General features: G+C 50.0%; 6 protein-coding genes across 6 annotated transcripts; 3 read left to right on the top strand and 3 right to left on the bottom strand.

The window, feature by feature from the left end:
• Positions 1-1,077: 1,077 nt before the first annotated feature.
• Positions 1,078-2,358, top strand: N7533_000368 (uncharacterized protein; the record flags this gene model as incomplete). The annotated part of the gene is made up of 1 exon (XM_057097018.1): positions 1,078-2,358. One exon carries the CDS (start codon positions 1,078-1,080, stop codon positions 2,356-2,358), a length of 1,281 nt encoding a protein of 426 aa, XP_056965511.1.
• A 1,917-nt stretch (positions 2,359-4,275) lies between these two features.
• fphA (putative sensor histidine kinase/response regulator) lies at positions 4,276-8,648 on the top strand (the record flags this gene model as incomplete). Its single annotated transcript, XM_057097017.1, has 2 exons — positions 4,276-8,286; positions 8,340-8,648. 2 exons carry the CDS (start codon positions 4,276-4,278, stop codon positions 8,646-8,648), a joined length of 4,320 nt encoding a protein of 1,439 aa, XP_056965510.1.
• Positions 8,649-9,458: 810 nt separating this feature from the next.
• N7533_000366 (uncharacterized protein) lies at positions 9,459-11,323 on the bottom strand (the record flags this gene model as incomplete). Its single annotated transcript, XM_057097016.1, has 7 exons — positions 9,459-9,659; positions 9,749-10,156; positions 10,236-10,605; positions 10,671-10,829; positions 10,881-11,005; positions 11,051-11,144; positions 11,196-11,323. 7 exons carry the CDS (start codon positions 11,321-11,323, stop codon positions 9,459-9,461), a joined length of 1,485 nt encoding a protein of 494 aa, XP_056965509.1.
• A 1,297-nt stretch (positions 11,324-12,620) lies between these two features.
• Positions 12,621-13,154, bottom strand: N7533_000365 (uncharacterized protein; the record flags this gene model as incomplete). The annotated part of the gene is made up of 1 exon (XM_057097015.1): positions 12,621-13,154. The coding sequence occupies one exon, from the start codon at positions 13,152-13,154 to the stop codon at positions 12,621-12,623; it is 534 nt and encodes a 177-aa protein (XP_056965508.1).
• A 228-nt stretch (positions 13,155-13,382) lies between these two features.
• On the bottom strand, positions 13,383-14,740 carry N7533_000364 (uncharacterized protein; the record flags this gene model as incomplete). The annotated part of the gene is made up of 2 exons (XM_057097014.1): positions 13,383-14,534; positions 14,597-14,740. The coding sequence occupies 2 exons, from the start codon at positions 14,738-14,740 to the stop codon at positions 13,383-13,385; spliced, it is 1,296 nt and encodes a 431-aa protein (XP_056965507.1).
• A 337-nt stretch (positions 14,741-15,077) lies between these two features.
• On the top strand, positions 15,078-17,474 carry N7533_000363 (uncharacterized protein; the record flags this gene model as incomplete). Its single annotated transcript, XM_057097013.1, has 3 exons — positions 15,078-15,560; positions 15,652-16,182; positions 16,245-17,474. 3 exons carry the CDS (start codon positions 15,078-15,080, stop codon positions 17,472-17,474), a joined length of 2,244 nt encoding a protein of 747 aa, XP_056965506.1.
• Between the last annotated feature and the right edge of the window lie 46 nt (positions 17,475-17,520).

Genomic DNA, 17,520 nt, shown 5'->3' with positions numbered 1-17,520 from the left:
ACCCTACTTCGTCTACGGAATACTTCACTTGCTGGGATTATTTGCCGAGCCCTGGCCCTACCATTCTACCTAGCTAACTAAGCTCTGGTCATTGCTCATCACGGATACTCTGTCAATTCTCCTCGCTATCAAGCTCCACTCCAAAGCCTAGATCTGTCCATCTTCGAACAAAGAAATGCCACTACCACCAACCACCATTGGCCGGATGAAATCCGTCAAATGATCAACCGGGGATGTAAATATTCCAAATCAAAATTTGCACTGAATTTTGTCCCGCATGGGCCGATCTCATAAGCGCCACCAACGGCCAAGGATCGACAGGTGCATGAGTTCTCCCTGGACATTCTTTGTTTGCCGCGCTCCATCCCTGTCTGGCGTGACAATAGCTTCGTACGATCCTCGCTTCGATTCATCGTGGCCAGCTCATCGTCACCACTGCCCTTTTGTCCCTGAAAACGAAAACTGATCCTTGGATCACAGAGGTCTTTGCGAGCTCTTTTCCAAGGAATATCATGAATACCCACAGTCCATCTCAGGGTTGAGGAACTGTTCTTCATAATCCTTATGCTTCACTATGGCATCCCTCCATGTTGGCAAGCTCACATGGTCATTGCTTCGATCCGCTCGATCGATCACATCGGGCCCACGTCCCGCTTGAAGGATCCATTTCCTGTCATCTATCAGGCACAGTCAATTGGGAATCCCGAATCAGGTAGCCTACCGGTGCATTGACCAGTTCGAGCTTAGCCCAGCACACTGATTATAGAGGTTCATGATTCTTTCGACCCCTGTCATATCCGTCCACTCTCTAACCTTATCAGATTTGACCCGGGGACCTCGTTGTCAAGCCCTGTAAAGCCCGAACGCCTCGATTCCGCGGGAATAGCCGCCTAGCCCCCCTGTCCTAGATGCATATATCCACCCATTATGAGAGATCTCCGTGGCTGCATCCGTCGATCTCCTGGTCTGTGTTTCTTCTAACCCTGGACATGACCGAGTCCTCTCGATCTTGCTCTGGTTTGCTATTTTTTCAACACCTCCGGAATTGGCAGCAGCCTCTATGCAGACCGATGCACCATGGCGATTGATTTCGTCGGCATGTTCCAATTCCCCCCAGAGGTTGCGAAGATCCTTTCAGAAACTGAAAACAAGATCATCGTTGGAGTGATTATCTTATATACCATAGGAGCATACAGTGGGCTTGAGGTTGGGATCTCCTCTCTCGATCTATTCAAACGCCACCGCGGTCTCTACTTTGTGAGCATGCAAATTGCCTCCTGGGGGGTCGTGCTAGATGCCATCCCGTCCTTGGTGTTGTTTGTTGTTGCTGCACCTCAAACCAAGCTCGGTTTAACGATCACCGCCGCCATCGGCTGGGGCTGTATGGTCAACGCTCAACATTTCGTCCTTTACTCGCGTTTGCATCTCATTTTACCAGATATCACCCGTTTTCGCTGGATCATTTGGGTGATAATTATCAACGGAGTCGCGGTCTTTGTCACAATGGTGACGCTGACTTTCGGCTCTGGTCTTGGCAATGACAATTTCCGCTTTGCAATCCCCATCTTCACGCGAACCCAAGTTTTCATGCTCCAAGTGCCAGAGTTGATAATCTGCACAATTTACATCCGCGAGGTGCGTCGTGCGCTGGGGCCTATCATCGCGATTCGGGGGAAGGAAGGAAGAAATGTGATCACACATCTCATCATCATCAACATGATCCTTATTTTTCTGAGCGGCGTTGATATCGTGACCACGGTCACAGTGCCCACTCTTGCAGATCCGTCGAGAACAGTTCTATATGGCCTCAAACTGAAACTCGAATATGCTATCCTCAAAAACTTACGCTCTTTCCTTTCCTCACGCACGCCTTGCGTTTTCCATAGAGGTGGGAATGGGCCCAGAAACGGACGAGACCTCGAGGATGCCCAATCAACGGATTATCGACGCCGATCCAGTCAACTGAATGTCCACGCCATGCTAAATTCACACAACTGGCCATCGTACGAGCTTGTACCAAGCATGCCAACACCGACACTGGATGCGCTCCATACCTTCGAGTCAGACCCATTCGCGAGTTGTTTCCAGAGTTCCATGGCGAACTCCGAGTCCAGGAGAAAGAGACAGCGAGATTCCCTGATGGGCAGCACGCCCGATTTCCATGAGGTCATTCGTCAAACCTCGATCGAGAATATGAATCTGCCCGCCTCGCCTGCACCGACTGTGGTCTCGTTCACTTCTCCTGGATCACCTCGTTCCGAGCACAGGTTTTCGACCGGCGGCAATACCCGTGGCAGGACTGGGTCTTCTGAGACCAGGTCGACTATTGAGGCAGAATTGCTGGTGGCGCCGAAATAGGGCCTTGCCAGAATCGATTTGGAATGGGTTGTTTTCTCGTCGTCTCCCGCCTTTTCTTCCCTTCTACTACCTTCCTTTCCTTCTTCCTTTCTTTCCTCTTCTCTGCATCTTGAGTTGGCTAGATTTTTTACTTCAATATCCCTATACTTGGTCGGCTGTCTGTCATTTCGCAAGTGCATACATTTCTGCTAATGTTCTATACTCATTGCAACTTACCGCGTGCATCCCAGTGTGGCCTTTTGTTTCCGGGCGGTGTTAATCGTTTTTCTGGTGGATTGAATATTTTATATATTGTTCCAAAATTAATACCTATTAGGTACCTAACTCGGTACTCTTTCACCTCGTTCAAGTTCAAGTTCTTGTGCACTGGTAGTCCTGCTTCAAGTTGTACCTAGGTATACCACCATTCCTGACTAGTGTTAAATATATCGCCACCGCACAGTCCAGCTTGTTTGTTGTCAGAATTTTCACCTTTTCTTCTTCAATTCGTTTAAAAACCAATAGTCAATTGTTGTTCTTATTACCACTGGCAAAGATGATGAAGTCGAGGGATACAATTTAATCTCCCATTCTGTCCAAACAACCCGTGACTTCCTCCTATGAATATCCATCAACGTCAACTTCAACTTCCGCCACTCACCTCCACCAAAAACATCGACCTCTGACATTTCCATTTGCATTTGCCGCTTCAATTGCTTCCATCGCGTTCGACTCATCACTGCCCTTGGTACGGAGTAGCCGCATCGGTGGCAAACCATTCACCGTGGTGGCTCATTATGACCCTGTCGCCGACCCTTCGGCCGACCGCGCAAAGCCTCTTCACACCACACCATTTTGGGTAAACACAATGGGGCCAGGAACCGTTGGAATGCGAGGCCGTGCCGATTATCCAAAGATAGTCTGAGATTTCGTCATCCTGCATGGTGCCTGCAAGCCTCATCGTCGAGCCATGCTGCGACAGCATTGAATCGATCCTCCCCTGATGATGTCATGAGGATTTAACGCATGGGCACACCTTGATATGACATGGTCATGATGATGCTGGGTCCCACTCAGAACACCACAAGTGAGCCACCTCAGGTGTCCAGAGTACCAGGTACCTACTCAATCCTGGTATTCCTTAAGTTTTTTCTGGTACCGAATACGCCCCCCGCTGAGCCACAGTTGGCCCAAGGGAATCCCAGGAATCCCTTCATCAAAATGGTCGGCCCGTAATTTCTCTTGACTGACCCCCCCAATCCAGTCCCATTTCATGCAAGCCAATCCCGCACTGTTCCAATCTGTCGGATGAATGCTCCCCATGGAGCCCTTACACAGTGGATCGATCTGCTCCATCTACTCCATCTTGCGCGCCTAACATCCAATCGCGCCTGACACACTCCAAAGTTTGGTCGGTTGACAGCGGATTGCACATCACTTCCCTTTTTCCTTTTTTGCCCACATGCTGGCTGGCCACTCTCCGCTTGCCCCTCCATAGGGATTTTTTTCCCTCCTCTCCACTTCTTCTGGCTTCTCCAGATCGTCGTCCGGTTTCCATTCTCTCGGATTCCATTCTCCCAGGTACACACATCTCTTGCAGTCCGATCGACACGCCTCCCGGTCGATAACACTCCCTGATGAACTCAACAGCGGAGATCCACCCCACCTTTGTTCGGATTCCTGTGGTGTTTCACCCGCGGGAGCATCGATAATAATAATTGCGTGAGCTGTGTGGGTTGCGAGACCTACCGCTCAAGTCTTTATAAAACAGTGGCAGACTAAACTCGCCGATGGTGTAACTCTTCGTTTGCTTTGCTCGCACACGCACCGATCGACCCCTATACAACCCGCAATCGCTACATCCGAACCTCATTTCAGATCGTCCCTTCCTCGGGTCTCATACATCGTCTTGTTCCCGCCTCGGGCTCCAGCGCAAAGATGTCCTCTAGTCCAGCCAGTCCAGGAGGCAGTCGACCGGGGACCGCGCGACAACGTTCCGGTAGCGAAGCGCCCTCGAACCGACCGCTTTCGATCGACATCTCCTCAAGCCGGCCAGACATCAGGGAGCGGTCGCAATCGGTCTCACACGACGACGGACAACACGCAAAAGCTTCCGACACAGGGTTCGATAGCATCGATCGAGTTTTCCCCATCCGATCGGTCGTCTCAGTTGATCCAACAGCTACACAGCCACGGGGTCCGATCTCGCCTGTTCGAGAGGGGGCTCGCCAATACCCGATCATCTCCGCCCAAGCCTGGAACGAGTTGCAATCTAACACTCCCCCGCAAATTCAATCCCAACCGCAGTCACAATGCCAGTCACCACCGCCGTTATACCCCTCCGTTGAAACGAATCTAGAGCCTACAATCCCTGCCGACGTTCCCCGCCACGAGACCTATGCCACAAATGATAATGTTGAGTTGGGCACACACTCCATGGCATCCGAGGTGGCTCAACATCCGGAAATATTTGCTAGGGTGAAAAGTGGAACTCACTCGGGGGTTGGTTCTGCAAGACATTCGGAACAGCAGCAAAATCAGCCAAAAGCAGAGCCACAAGCACCGTCACCTCATTCACAAGATGAGCAGTATGGGCATGTCACTGCACGCTTCAAGCATATAGAGACTGAAGGGGGACACGCAGTTATCACCGGAAGGGACGGGGAGGCATTTCAGTATTGCGAAGACGAGCCGATCCGATTCCCGGGCGCTGTGCAGTGTTTTGGTCTGATGATTGTGATGAGAGAGGAGTCGGCAAATCAACTTGTCGTTCGCATTGTCAGTGAAAATTCCACCCAAATCATGGGTTACACACCAAAACAGCTTTTCGAGCTTCAGAATTTCTGCGACGTCTTGAGCGACGACCAGGCAGACGCCTTGCTAGATCACATCGACTTCGTTCGAGACGACGCCTACGACCCAATTATCGATGGCCCCGAGGTCTTCATCTTGTCAATACCTCTTCCTTCTGGAGGTCAACGTCGATTTTGGTGTGCCGCCCATGTCAGCCAGTCTCAGAAGGATATGATTATATGTGAATTTGAAATGGAAGACGATGAGGTCAATCCATTGAACGTGGCTGGACTTTCAACCCCAGCCGTTCCAATCGACACATTGAAGGGCATGCCAACCGCAGAACAGTTTGCTGCTAGCACCATTAACATCAGCCAGCCACTTCGCGTTCTCCGCCACGCCAGAAGGCGAAGGGGTGAAGCAGCGGCAATGGATGTGTTCAGCATGTTGACCCAGATCCAAGAACAGCTTGGCCGGACCACCGACTTAGACCAATTGCTCAACGTTGCTACTGGTCTAGTCAAAGAGCTAACTGGATTTCACCGAGTTTTGATCTATCAGTTTGATAGCAGCTGGAATGGACTTGTCGTGGCTGAGCTGGCCGATCCGAAAGCCTCAATTGATCTTTACAAAGGACTTCACTTCCCTGCATCCGATATCCCCGCCCAAGCCCGCGAGCTATACAAGATAAATAAGGTTCGTCTCTTATACGACTGCGACCACGAGACTTCGCGCCTGGTTTGTCGGACGATGGAGGATCTGGAGACTCCTCTGGACATGACACATGCGTACCTGCGAGCCATGTCTCCTATCCATATCAAATACCTGCGTCACATGCAAGTGCGATCATCAATGTCCATCAGTGTGAGTGCCTTCAACGATCTATGGGGGCTTATATCATGCCACTCCTATGGTAGTCAGGGTATGCGCGTCTCGTTTCCGGTTCGGAAAATGTGTCGTCTTCTTGGAGATACTGTTTCTCAAAACATCGAGCGGCTTTCGTACGCATCTCGACTTCAAGCTCGGAAGTTGATTAACACGGTTCCCACCGAAGCTAATCCCTCTGGTTATATCATTGCCTCGTCTGATGACTTGCTGCAACTATTCGGCGCAGACTATGGTGCTCTCTCGATCCGGGACGAAACCAAAGTCCTGGGTGATAATGAACACTCGCAAGAAGTTCTTGCCCTGCTGGAATTTATTCGAATGCGACAAATCAGTTCGGTGATGGCGTCACACGACATTATCAAAGACTTCCCTGATTTGTATTACCCACCGGGCCTTAAGGCAATCTCTGGAATGCTCTATGTGCCGCTTTCGACTGGCGGAAATGACTTCATAGTTTTCTTCCGCAAGGGCCAGCTCACAGAAATCAAGTGGGCAGGAAATCCCTACGATATTGCCAAAAAGAAAGCCACGGCAGGGTATCTGGAGCCTCGCAACAGTTTCGCAGCGTGGCGGGAAACCGTCCTGAGTCAATCGCGGGAGTGGTCTGAATCCGATGTCGAGACAGCTGCAGTCTTGTGCCTTGTTTACGGGAAGTTCATCAAGGTCTGGCGACAGAAAGAGGCTGCCATGCACAATTCTCAACTCACCAAGCTCCTCCTTGCCAATTCTGCCCACGAGGTTCGCACACCTCTGAACGCCATCATCAATTACCTCGAGATTGCGCTGGAAGGAACTCTCGATGCCGAGACCCGTGACAGTTTGACGAAATCGCACTCGGCGTCTAAGTCACTGATTTACGTTATCAATGATCTCCTGGATCTGACGAATATGGAAAAGGGCCAGGAGCTCATCAAGACCGAAAAATTCGACCTTGAGGCGACTTTTCGAGAGTCGAGCGATATGCTTGCTGGTGAGGCAAAGAGGAAAAACATCTCATATTCCGTTTCTGTCCAGCCGGGCATCCCTCCACTATTGATCGGCGACCAGCGACGCTTGCGCCAGGTGTTTTCCAACCTCATATCGAACGCGATCCAACAGACTGTCTCTGGAGCGGTTACCGTGGAATTGTGGCCTTCTGCGACCCAGAATCTGGAAGACCATTGCGCCATTGAAATGATGGTAATTGATACCGGGGCAGGTATGTCTAAGGAGAAGCTGGAAGCTATGTTCCAAGAGCTCGAGCAGGTCTCGACTGATGCAGATTACTGCGATGAGGAACATGAAACGGAGGAGACGCCCGAGACCCCACAGAGCGGATCTCGACAGGTTCTTGGTCTAGGCCTTGCGCTGGTAGCGAGGATTGTTCACAACATGCAGGGTCAACTGGGCGTGAAATCCGAAGAGGGTAAGGGAAGCCGTTTCAAGATCATGTTGCAGTTCAAGTTGCCAGAGGGAGCCGAGCCGACACATCCCAGTGCACCAAACATCTCAACACAACCCGTTACTGTCCCAGCTACGCCTATAATATCAGACCGAGAGTTCACTCTTGTCGGGGGTGTTGCTGAGAGCCGTGATGTTCGCCGACGAAGCACCGAGAGTCTGCGAAGCGGAAATAGCTCTCGCAGTGGGAAGAGTCAGAAGAGTCAGGCCGACCGACTGATCAGCGCTATGAAGGAGACCCCGTTCACCAAATCTCGAAGCGAGAGTATGGACAGTAAGCATGTGAGGTTTCAGCCAACCAGTCCTGCAATTAGCAGCCATATATCGCCACCCATGTCGTCCTCTTCGCTTAGTGAGCCGCGGTTGTCGAACTCACAGAATCCGCTCGCGAGCCTGGGTATTGTCACACATACCCCTCCAATGACATTGCAAGCCTTGAAGACCCCTCCCACTCCAGGCACAGCGAATATCCAAGATTCAGGAGTTCCGATGGGCGCTGTTCGCGTTTCCGAACGTGTCTTGAAACAAGCCTTGCAGCAGAAAGAGGAACAATCCTACTTCCCCCGCATGCCAATTCCGGAAGTCGGCACCGCCCAAACCATATCATCCAACATCCCATCTTCCACCACTCCGACCTCGATCGTACCGGCCAACACCGGAATATTGCGCGTCCTCGTCGCGGAGGACGACCCCATCAATTCCAGGATCATCCACAAGCGCCTCACGAAGTTGGGCCACACGGTCGAATTGACTGGCAACGGCGAGGCCTGTGCGAATGCCTTCTGTTCGAATAGCAAGGGCTTTGATGTTATCATGATGGATATACAGGTACGTCACGAATTTCATTCCTCATTATCGAGCACATACTAACGCGGAAACAGATGCCCATCGCAGATGGATACGCAGCCACTCGAATGATCCGCGAATACGAAGTAAACGTCACCCCCGAAGCTTTCTCCGAAAAAGCCAAGCTAAACGCCCGAGTCCCCATCTTCGCGGTATCTGCCTCGCTGCTCGAGTCGGAATGCCAGAAGTACATTGATGTCGGGTTTGATGGCTGGGTCATGAAACCAATTAATTTCGCCAGACTGAATGTTCTTCTGAGCGGCCTTGTCGATCTTGATGCCAGGAAGGGCGCGACTTATACCCCGGGTGAATGGGAGAATGGAGGCTGGTTTGATCGTAGCTGAATCATCGATTGCCATGATTGAGTCCATACTGCTGCACAACACCCTACGCCATGACAAAATTCTCAACCACCAACCTAAAATACCATTTTCACCGATTCACTGCATTTCATTCGCGAAAAAACGTGGCACCCAGTCCACATCACAGCATATGACGGATTCGACGATTTTTTTTTCTCACTTACATTCATCTCCATCTTCATCTTTATTTTGGCAATGCTCTGCATAATACATGCCGTGTACACGAATAACGGCGCTGGGTTCCATTTTCATTTCGGCGTTCTTTCTCTTTATATTCTGTGGTGATGTTTAGGAGCTTGGAAGAAATATACGATACCCGTTTCTCATTTTTACAGTTATTTTTCCTTTCTTTTTTTGATTTCATTCCATTCAAGTTCAAGTTCATTTCATCTTTTTTTTTTCACTTTCTGGTTGGACATGGTTCCGAGCTCAAAGTTTGAGGAGTGAATATCAAGTTGTGGGCTATACTTCATTGGATGCTCTGTTCTTCGTGTTCCTTGGAATATTACCTTTCGCGTTTTACATATGATATCCGACTATAGGTTCCGGGATTTTTCTGCATTCTTTTTGCATTTCTCTTATATTGTATCATACGGGTTCTGAAATGGGATGGGGCCGAGTGAATGCACGGCTGATATCCATGGATCACTACGACTCAGGGCTAGTAGGTATTAGTAGCAGTAGCTTGGAATATCCACAAATGCACAACTACAATCTCATCTTTCCCGACCTCCGAATTTTACTCCTCTCCAGGGCTTCCACGGCTGTCCATTAATACCCAACCTTGGAAGGCTAAAGAATATACCGAAAGCTCTCAATCTCCGTATCCGTCTTGTTAGACAGCTCATCCTGTAACTCTGCCCCAACAGTCATATCCTCAGGCCGACCATACAATCGATCCCTCCGCCGATTCTCATAAATATAATAAAAGTAAAGAACAACCAGGAAGAAAATACTCAACACAAGCCCCGACATAGCAGCCTTGATACCAGTCTGAAACAAAAAAAGGTTGAAAAGGGTTAGCCTCATCCACAACGCGCATGAACTTCATGACAATGGGATCCTTGGAATTCCAAACTAACCGGATAAGAAGGCTCCTCCTTCGCCAAAAAGAATTGAGGCCCAATAACATTGCCAACGCAATACGAAATAAAAAGCAAAGAAGATACAACGCTCTTCTTCGAGAATCCAGCCACATTGGAAGTAACGATACTCAACGAGATGGGCAAATTGATCGCGTACACGATGCCGATACTTAGCCCGACCATTCGGCCTACTTGTTCTTCCGGATTGAGTTTCCAGATTAGTAGCATTCCGATGACGGAGACGATTGTGTTGAAGATTTGGGCTAGCACGCGCGAGTGTGGGATGTATGTTACCGCCAGGGAGGTAAGTACTAAAAAGACGATTTGCGCGGCACCTTGAGGCATTTGCATCAGGAGGGCTTTTAGATCTGTGAAACCGAAGCCGGCTGTTATTATTGATGTGAACTGTGAGATTGTGGTTAATTAGCACTCCGCTGGCAGGTTGGGATGGGAGGGTTGAGGATTCAAGTTGGTTCTGGCTTACGGTTGTGATGCCCCCATTGCACAAATTTGAAGTAAGTGAGTTTAGAATTAGGCACCATGCCTGTGGATCTTTGAGAGCTTGGACAGCTTGGGACCATTTGAATTTGTTATTGTCCAGGATGCCGGTCTTGTTTGTGATTGTGCGTTGGACGGCGATGGCGCGTTCGTTCTCTGTTAGAAAGACGGCTTTGTCGACGGAGTCTGGTAGGAAGAAGAATAGAACGACTGCGTAGCATGAGGTTACGGCACCGAGGATGAGGAACAGTAATTTCCAGTGCTCGATTGCTGTTGTGTTTATGTTGCCGACTCCGTAGGCGATGAGGCCGCCGACGAGGACGGCGATGCAATTTCCGAAGAACCATGCGGATTGCCTGTGAGGGGGTTAGAGTGGGAACCGGAAAGGACGACCGTATCGTGATTTTGGCTTGGTACATACCGCATTGGCTGCTCCTCTCGCTTATAGAACATGCCTGTTAGCAGTGTGAAGCCGGGGGCAATGGCCGCCTCTCCGACGCCGAGGAAGAAACGGGCGCACATTAGGCCGGCGAAATTCTTCGTTGCGGCATGGCACATCAAAATACCACCCCAGATAAAACTAGGATAGCTTAGCGATTGTTTCGGGATATCAAGGGACAGGAGTAGTTACACTGAACATGCCAAGTACTTCCCAATCGGCAGACGCACGATCACATAAGAGCTCGGCCAACTCCAGAAAAAGTAGCCAAAGTAGAACACAGCCGATGTCCAGGAATAGTTGGAGCCTTGGAGATTCTAGAGGAATCAGATATGAAGAGAAACGAGCTGTATGGAACCTACCAAGTCTTCTCGTAAATTGAAAAGCGTCGCCTGGCTTAGAGCCAGCTTGTCCAGAAATTGAAGAAAGTAGGCACACCCCATCAGAGGCATCAGACTGTAGTATTGTGAGCAGAGTAAATGAGCATCATTTGAGAGAACCACTCACTAGCAATCTAGCTTTCGCAAAACCGTCCTCTCCTCCTCCGGTGTAGCCTGAACAGCAAGCATCTGCCCGATATCGACATCATGACGAGCGGGCTCAATATCATGTTTCAGATCACGTTCATCCGACATCTTGCCGAAGTCAATGCAATGAAACCAGCAAAAATGAAATTCAAGAAAGAAGGATATCGAGAAAATCCAAGACAAATCCTACCCACAACCCCTATTTTAATCCCACAATGTGCGGAAACAAGAGCGGCAATTCCATAGCTCATTTGCAGCATCACTTCGAAGATCGGTGTCAACTTCCCTCCCAGCTCCGAAATTGTGACGGGGATCGCATGAACCTACCAATATGGTTGGACCCGGTAGTTTTCCGCGGTGGGGAGCACCAGAAGCTAAGACGCCACATCGGGGGAAATAGAAAAACGCAAGCAAGCTTAATACAGCACCGCCAATGGGGTTGCAGTAACTGAATTTCTCTGGGTAATGGATTCTCTATTTCCCCGGCTTGGTACTTGCGGGGAAGACACATGTTGCGTGTTTCTGGATCTAATTGCCCCGGACTGATGCACAGTCTCCACGTTCAGACCCCGGATTTCTTCCCGGTCATGCAGCCGGTCTGGGGATGTGGGGTTTCTCCATTGTCGGATGAGATGTTCGGCAGATTTTGTGTTTTATAGGATTTGAGTTCGTTCTAGGGGTTGGGTCGGTTGTTCGGGCTTGTTTGGGGGGTGTGTTGGCGGGTGGTGGCGGGAATAGCCGCGAGGGTCTGGAGATGTGGAGGTCATAGCACCAGCAGGCGTAGAGTTGGAAGATAGATTTGTGTCAACTTTGTTAGATTGGTGTCCACTGATGTCGAATATTTCGAATACTTTTTTGATATATAGTGCGTACCCATGTCGATTGGCTGTGCTTCTTCGTTGATTGCCAGGTGCCTGAATAAACAGCGGGTGTCGAGACGATAGCCGAGGTCAGGTTGAGGATAAAACTGATATCTGGCTCATTTTGGATGGATATAGCATTATACCAAACGATAGCTCATATCACGGAAGGAATCCATAGTAGGACTGGCGCGTCAAAACAGTACTGGTTCGGTGCTCATCTTGCATGAACTAGATCCAGCGAGCCACTGCTGCCAGCTTGAAGCCTGCAGGAAATAGTCAAGTATATCGACTCCAAGTTAAAAGGTGAAACTCGATACCAAATCGAAAGATGATTCAATACCTAGGTATCCCATGCTGTTCCGTCATAATCCTTGGAGCTTGAACCCCGCAGCAATTCCCTTCGAGCTCCATTTGATCTAATCCCAAGGCCATCAGGAAGGCTCTGCCTCCCTAGTCCCCTCACCAAAAGCAAATCCAGCATTCAAGTGCTGCGCCCGCGCCTGAACAGGCTTCCCATCCATGAAAACCCTCATCTCAACAACCTACAAATCATCCAGTTCCCTTCCCCCCAAATCGAGAATATTAAACTCGCGAACCTTAACAACGAACTCGTCCGGATCATTCCTGAAATTCGTACTACTCATCGCTTCAAACATGGCGGTTCGCTTAAGATGCATCAGGCCCGGTAATGGCGCGTAGAGCGTCGTTTTATCAGACATCCCGTGTTTGGAATTATTTTCTGTCTCGTTTGTGGTGGCGGCGTCCTTTTGCGAGAGATTGATGTCCCAGACTATATGCACGTGGTAGAGGAAATGGGATAGATGCCGACTTCGTACTTTGAGCAGGGGGAATGTGGCACTCGCTGTGCTGGGTAGGTTGATGCAGATGAGGATTGGAGCATTTGGGGTGAATAATGGTGATAGTGGGTGGATTGTTGGGTCGAGGGTGTCGACTGCTGGGAGGAAGGATTTTAGGAATAGTAGACCTGGGGATGCGGTTGGTGGAATTGTTTCGTAGGGACCGTGGTGGATCGAGGTTGCTGATTCCAATTTTCTTTGCAATTTGTCGAGGAACATGCCAACTTTGGAGGTTCGTTGCACCCTTAGAATAAAGGTTCGAGTCAGCTCCGAAGATCTGGCGCTGCCGTCATGTTAACGTATGCCAGTGGATGAAGGTAGTGCTAGTCTTTTTGACTTAACTTATCTTTCGGTACTGGGGTTTAAACTACGGTCAATTTTGAATCCATTCTACTTCTTTTCCTCTATAATTGAAATACCATTTCCTAACCACCACATATCAATAGATCAAATTTTATCCGTCTCGAGACGAGCCACTCTTCTTTTCCTCCTAACCTCAATCAACAACCAAGCCAAACAGGCCGCAGAACCAATATAAACGAATCCCGCAAACAGCTGAACCCGAAGATACGGTTTTGATGAGCCCACCTCATTCCTCAGCTGCAATGCAATGGCTTCGGCGACCGCCGTCGGAGGCATAAGCACGAACCAGATAACGCCCAGCGCAGCCCCGAGATGCTGAATCCCGACAACCTCAGCCGCAAGAGGGGCAGCGGATGCCCACAAAGTACCAGCGAACAAGCCGACAACGATGGCAAAGAAGTACGTCAGTCCAGCCGAGTTCGCAAAAACCCAAACAACCAGCGTGAGCAAGCCGGCCAGAAACGAAGCAACCAGTGAAACGAAGATTCGACCGAAATGATCGCTCAATAAGCCAACTGCCGGACGACCGAATGCTTGACCCAGACTGAGCAGTGCACTCGCGAGACTGCCCTGCTGCTGGGTTAATCCAATGGCAACGGAGAAACTAGACAAACTGAAGAGGAGAGTGACGTAGGCAAGAGCGCTGAGAAAAGCCCAAGCAAGCAGGAGAGCGAAATCAAGTCTTTTAAAGAGCGATAAGGGAGATTTCGACTTTGTTGATTTTGCAGCCGCTCGTGTTTCGGATGGAATGCGCAACAGGTTGGCGCAGGTTATGTTTACCACGAAGCAAATGATTCCCAGCGTGCGCATTGACCAGGGTAAACCGAGTTCTGGGATCATTTTGCCAACTGCGAGTGAATAGATCAATCCACCAATGCCCGATCCGGCGGATGCAATCCCATTGACCAAGCTGCGTTTCTTCTCGAACCAGTGCGATGTGATTCCTACAGAACCGCAAAAGCACAGGCCCATTCCGAAGCCGAAGCATGCGCCCTGTGCGAGGAAGAGTTGCCAGCTCTGCCTCACGAAGGATGAGGCTATAAATGATGCGGATTCGAGAATGGTGCCGAGGTTCAGGACAAAGCGGGTGGATATGCGTTTATCGAGGTAAGTTGCCAGTGGGGCGATGAGCATTGCGCAGGATATGCTTAAGCCACCGACGAAGGCATATTCGAGACTTGATGTTCCGGGAAAGATATCGGTTGAGAGGTAGTATGAGAGGAAGACGCCGTACGCCTGGAATGAGAGTTCGTTAGCTTATGCAATGGGGTGGACACAGGGTGAATGGTTAGACGCACGGCGTTGATGCCCCAAGTGTGGGCATTCATGAAGAATGTAGAAGCAACACAGACCCAACCGTAGCCACCTTCTCTGAATTTGGACTGAAATGGGGACTCTGACATCTTTGAATGTGGTGTTGTGATTGCCGGTGGGTTGCCCATTTTAGTCGAAGCAGGCACAGGTGGTATCCGGTCAGATTATCTGATCAGATAAGATCGAGTATGTGAGGCAGTACTGTAGATCCCACGTTACTGAAGCACATCTTTATAACACTTTCTACCACCAATTTTCGGCGATCCGGAGCTTACTGGCCGAGATATCTACTACTGGCTCCATAGGACTACTACCATCCAAGCTAAACATGACTGGCCCACCACAAAGCAATCAAAGGCGAAACAGCCGATTATCCTTCGGCCCCGTCGGCACCGAAACTCCGACCTCATCCAACGACACATCGAGAGCTCTCTTCCACACTCAACCAAATTCACATCCCTAACCATGCAACGAATAACAAAAATATCTGAAGAAAAGCCCTCCCGGGTGTCACAACGGGGTTATAAAGTTGCCGCCCGCTCATGCATCGCCTGTCACCGACGCAAAGTCCGATGCGACCGAGGAGTCCCTTGCACGAACTGCACCCGGTGCGAATTCACCTGCGTCTATCCTAAAGAAACCCCCGAGAGGAGAACTGCATCTCTTCAAAATGTTTCTGACCGGCTGGAGCGGGTGGAGTCGATGCTGGCCAGGTTCTGCGAAGCACAGTTCTCTGGAAGCAGTCTACCATCGGCAATCGACGACGAATGCAATGAGAAACCTGAAGATGCAAAGAACAGAGAACGTGATACCCAACGAGATCTCGGCATGAAATTGAATCAAGTACAATCTTCCCAGTCGAATAACATGTCCTGGGAAGTCCTCCTAAACGATGGACATGTGGTTCAATATGTGAATAATGCCAATATCAAAGATCTTCTTCAGGACGTGAGTCTCCTTTTCAACAGCCTGGTATCAGTCGAAACATGAAACTGCTCCCCCAAAAGTCTCAAACCTTGAAACCTAATACAAAAAGCAGGAAGACAAAATGAGAGCAACCCCATCACCCTCAAATTACAATTCACCGAATCTCCAAAGAAACTTGAACCACATTCCAACCCCACTGCCAACAACACCAGCACACCAGCTTCAAAACCAAACCCAACGCCAACCCCAAGAAACCCCAATCCTAACATCCTACCCAGCCCCCGAACTAGCCCTCCACCTCTGGTCAACATATACCAAAGCAGTCGACCCAGTCCTAAAAATCCTCCACATCCCAACGACCCAATCCGCAGTCCTAGCCACAATCCTCGACCCAGCATCCGCCACCCGCTCAATGCTAGCCCTAACATACGCAATATACTACGCAGCCATCACAGCACTATACCACACGACCCCAAGCTCAAGCTCCAGCCCCAGCGAAATCCGAGTCCCCTCAGCCGAAACAAAAGAAGACCAAACAACTCTCCTAAAAACCTACAAATTCGCTCTAGACTCGATCCTCCTCTCAACAGATCTAATGAACACCCCAGATCTAACTTCTCTACAAGCACTAGCCATATACGCCGTACGCCCCCTCCCCCCACACTTAGCTACCGAGGCACCAACGTGAACTAATCGTGACGACAGACAACCCTGCGCACTCACTCCCCAACCCGAATAGTCTGGGTCCTAACAGGCCTAAGCATCCGCCTCTCCCAATCCCTCGGCCTCCACCGAAGCACAACCCTGCACCTCCCACCCTTCGAAACAGAACTCCGCCTCCGCCTATGGTGGCATCTCTGCGTTCTCGACTCGCGGGCCCCGGAAGACCAGGGCTTTGAAATTAGCGTTGATGTTTGTAGAGAGACATTACGCTTGCCGCTTAATGTTAATGATGATGAGATTTGGCCCGGGATGAGGGATTTCCCCCCTGAGAGGGTGGGGTGGAGTGAGATGGCTTTCTTTTTGGTGCAGGTTGAGTCTTGTTTGCTTTTGAGGCCGGTGCTTGGGCCAGGGCCCGGGGCTGGTATTTGTGGGATTGCGGAGAAGAGGGGGCTTATTGGAAGGAGGAAGGGGGAGGTTTTTCGGAAATATGGGATTCGGGATCCAGCTCAAGGTTCTGCATGTGAGAATCGGGATGGGGATGATGATGAGGAGGGTATTCTTTGTCGACTTGCGAGGCAGCATTTTACGACGGTGGAGTTGAAGATGGGGTTTATCTTGAGGGTTAGGGAGGAGGTATCGATATCGATATCACGAATGCAATCGAATGTTGCATCGGAAATTGAGTCCGAATCCGAGTCCAAGTCAAGGCCGCATTCTTTCACACTAGCGTGCGATGCAATCGGTTCCAATCGAAGACTCCTTCGATCCGACTTCTCGCGTGGGTTTCGCTGGTTGTTTACGACTTATACGCAGTGGTATGCGCTTGCTTATGTGCTGCGGTGTTTATGCAATGTGCCGGCTGGAGTTGACGCCGCTGATATTGATCGGGCGTGGGTCTTGGTTGATGATGTCTTTCCTGATATGTCCATGTCCATGTCCTCTGGTGTGGGTGTTGGTGGGGGCTCGGATGTGGAGCAGCAGGGGAGTATCTGGAAGTGTTTGCTGAGATTGAGGCAGCAGGCTTTGTTGTTGAGGCCGGGGGGTGCATTGGATGATGCGGGTGGGACTCGGAATAGCAGTGTGAAAGCGAAGGTTCATGCCAATATGGATGCCGGTTCCATGGAGGTGGATTTTGGGGAATTTGATAGTATGCCCAATATCGGGGATGGGGATTTCAATGCGTTTTCCGGCTTCGCGACAGATATTCCGTTTTTGCCGGAGTGGAATGCGATTATTCATGGGTGTTTTGATGAGATGGGGGAGTCTGTTTGAAGAAGACAGGCAGCGGGATACGGGTGCAGATCTGAATATTATAGTG

The sequence above is a fragment of the Penicillium manginii genome (assembly GCF_028828005.1).
Source record: "Penicillium manginii strain IBT 31320 chromosome Unknown utg000001l:1.0-3466041.0:1.0-3467806.0, whole genome shotgun sequence".
NCBI classification, from domain to species: Eukaryota; Fungi; Ascomycota; class Eurotiomycetes; order Eurotiales; family Aspergillaceae; genus Penicillium; species Penicillium manginii.
The sequence above is the reverse complement of the archived record's forward strand: the minus strand, read 5'-3'. Positions and strand labels throughout refer to the sequence as shown.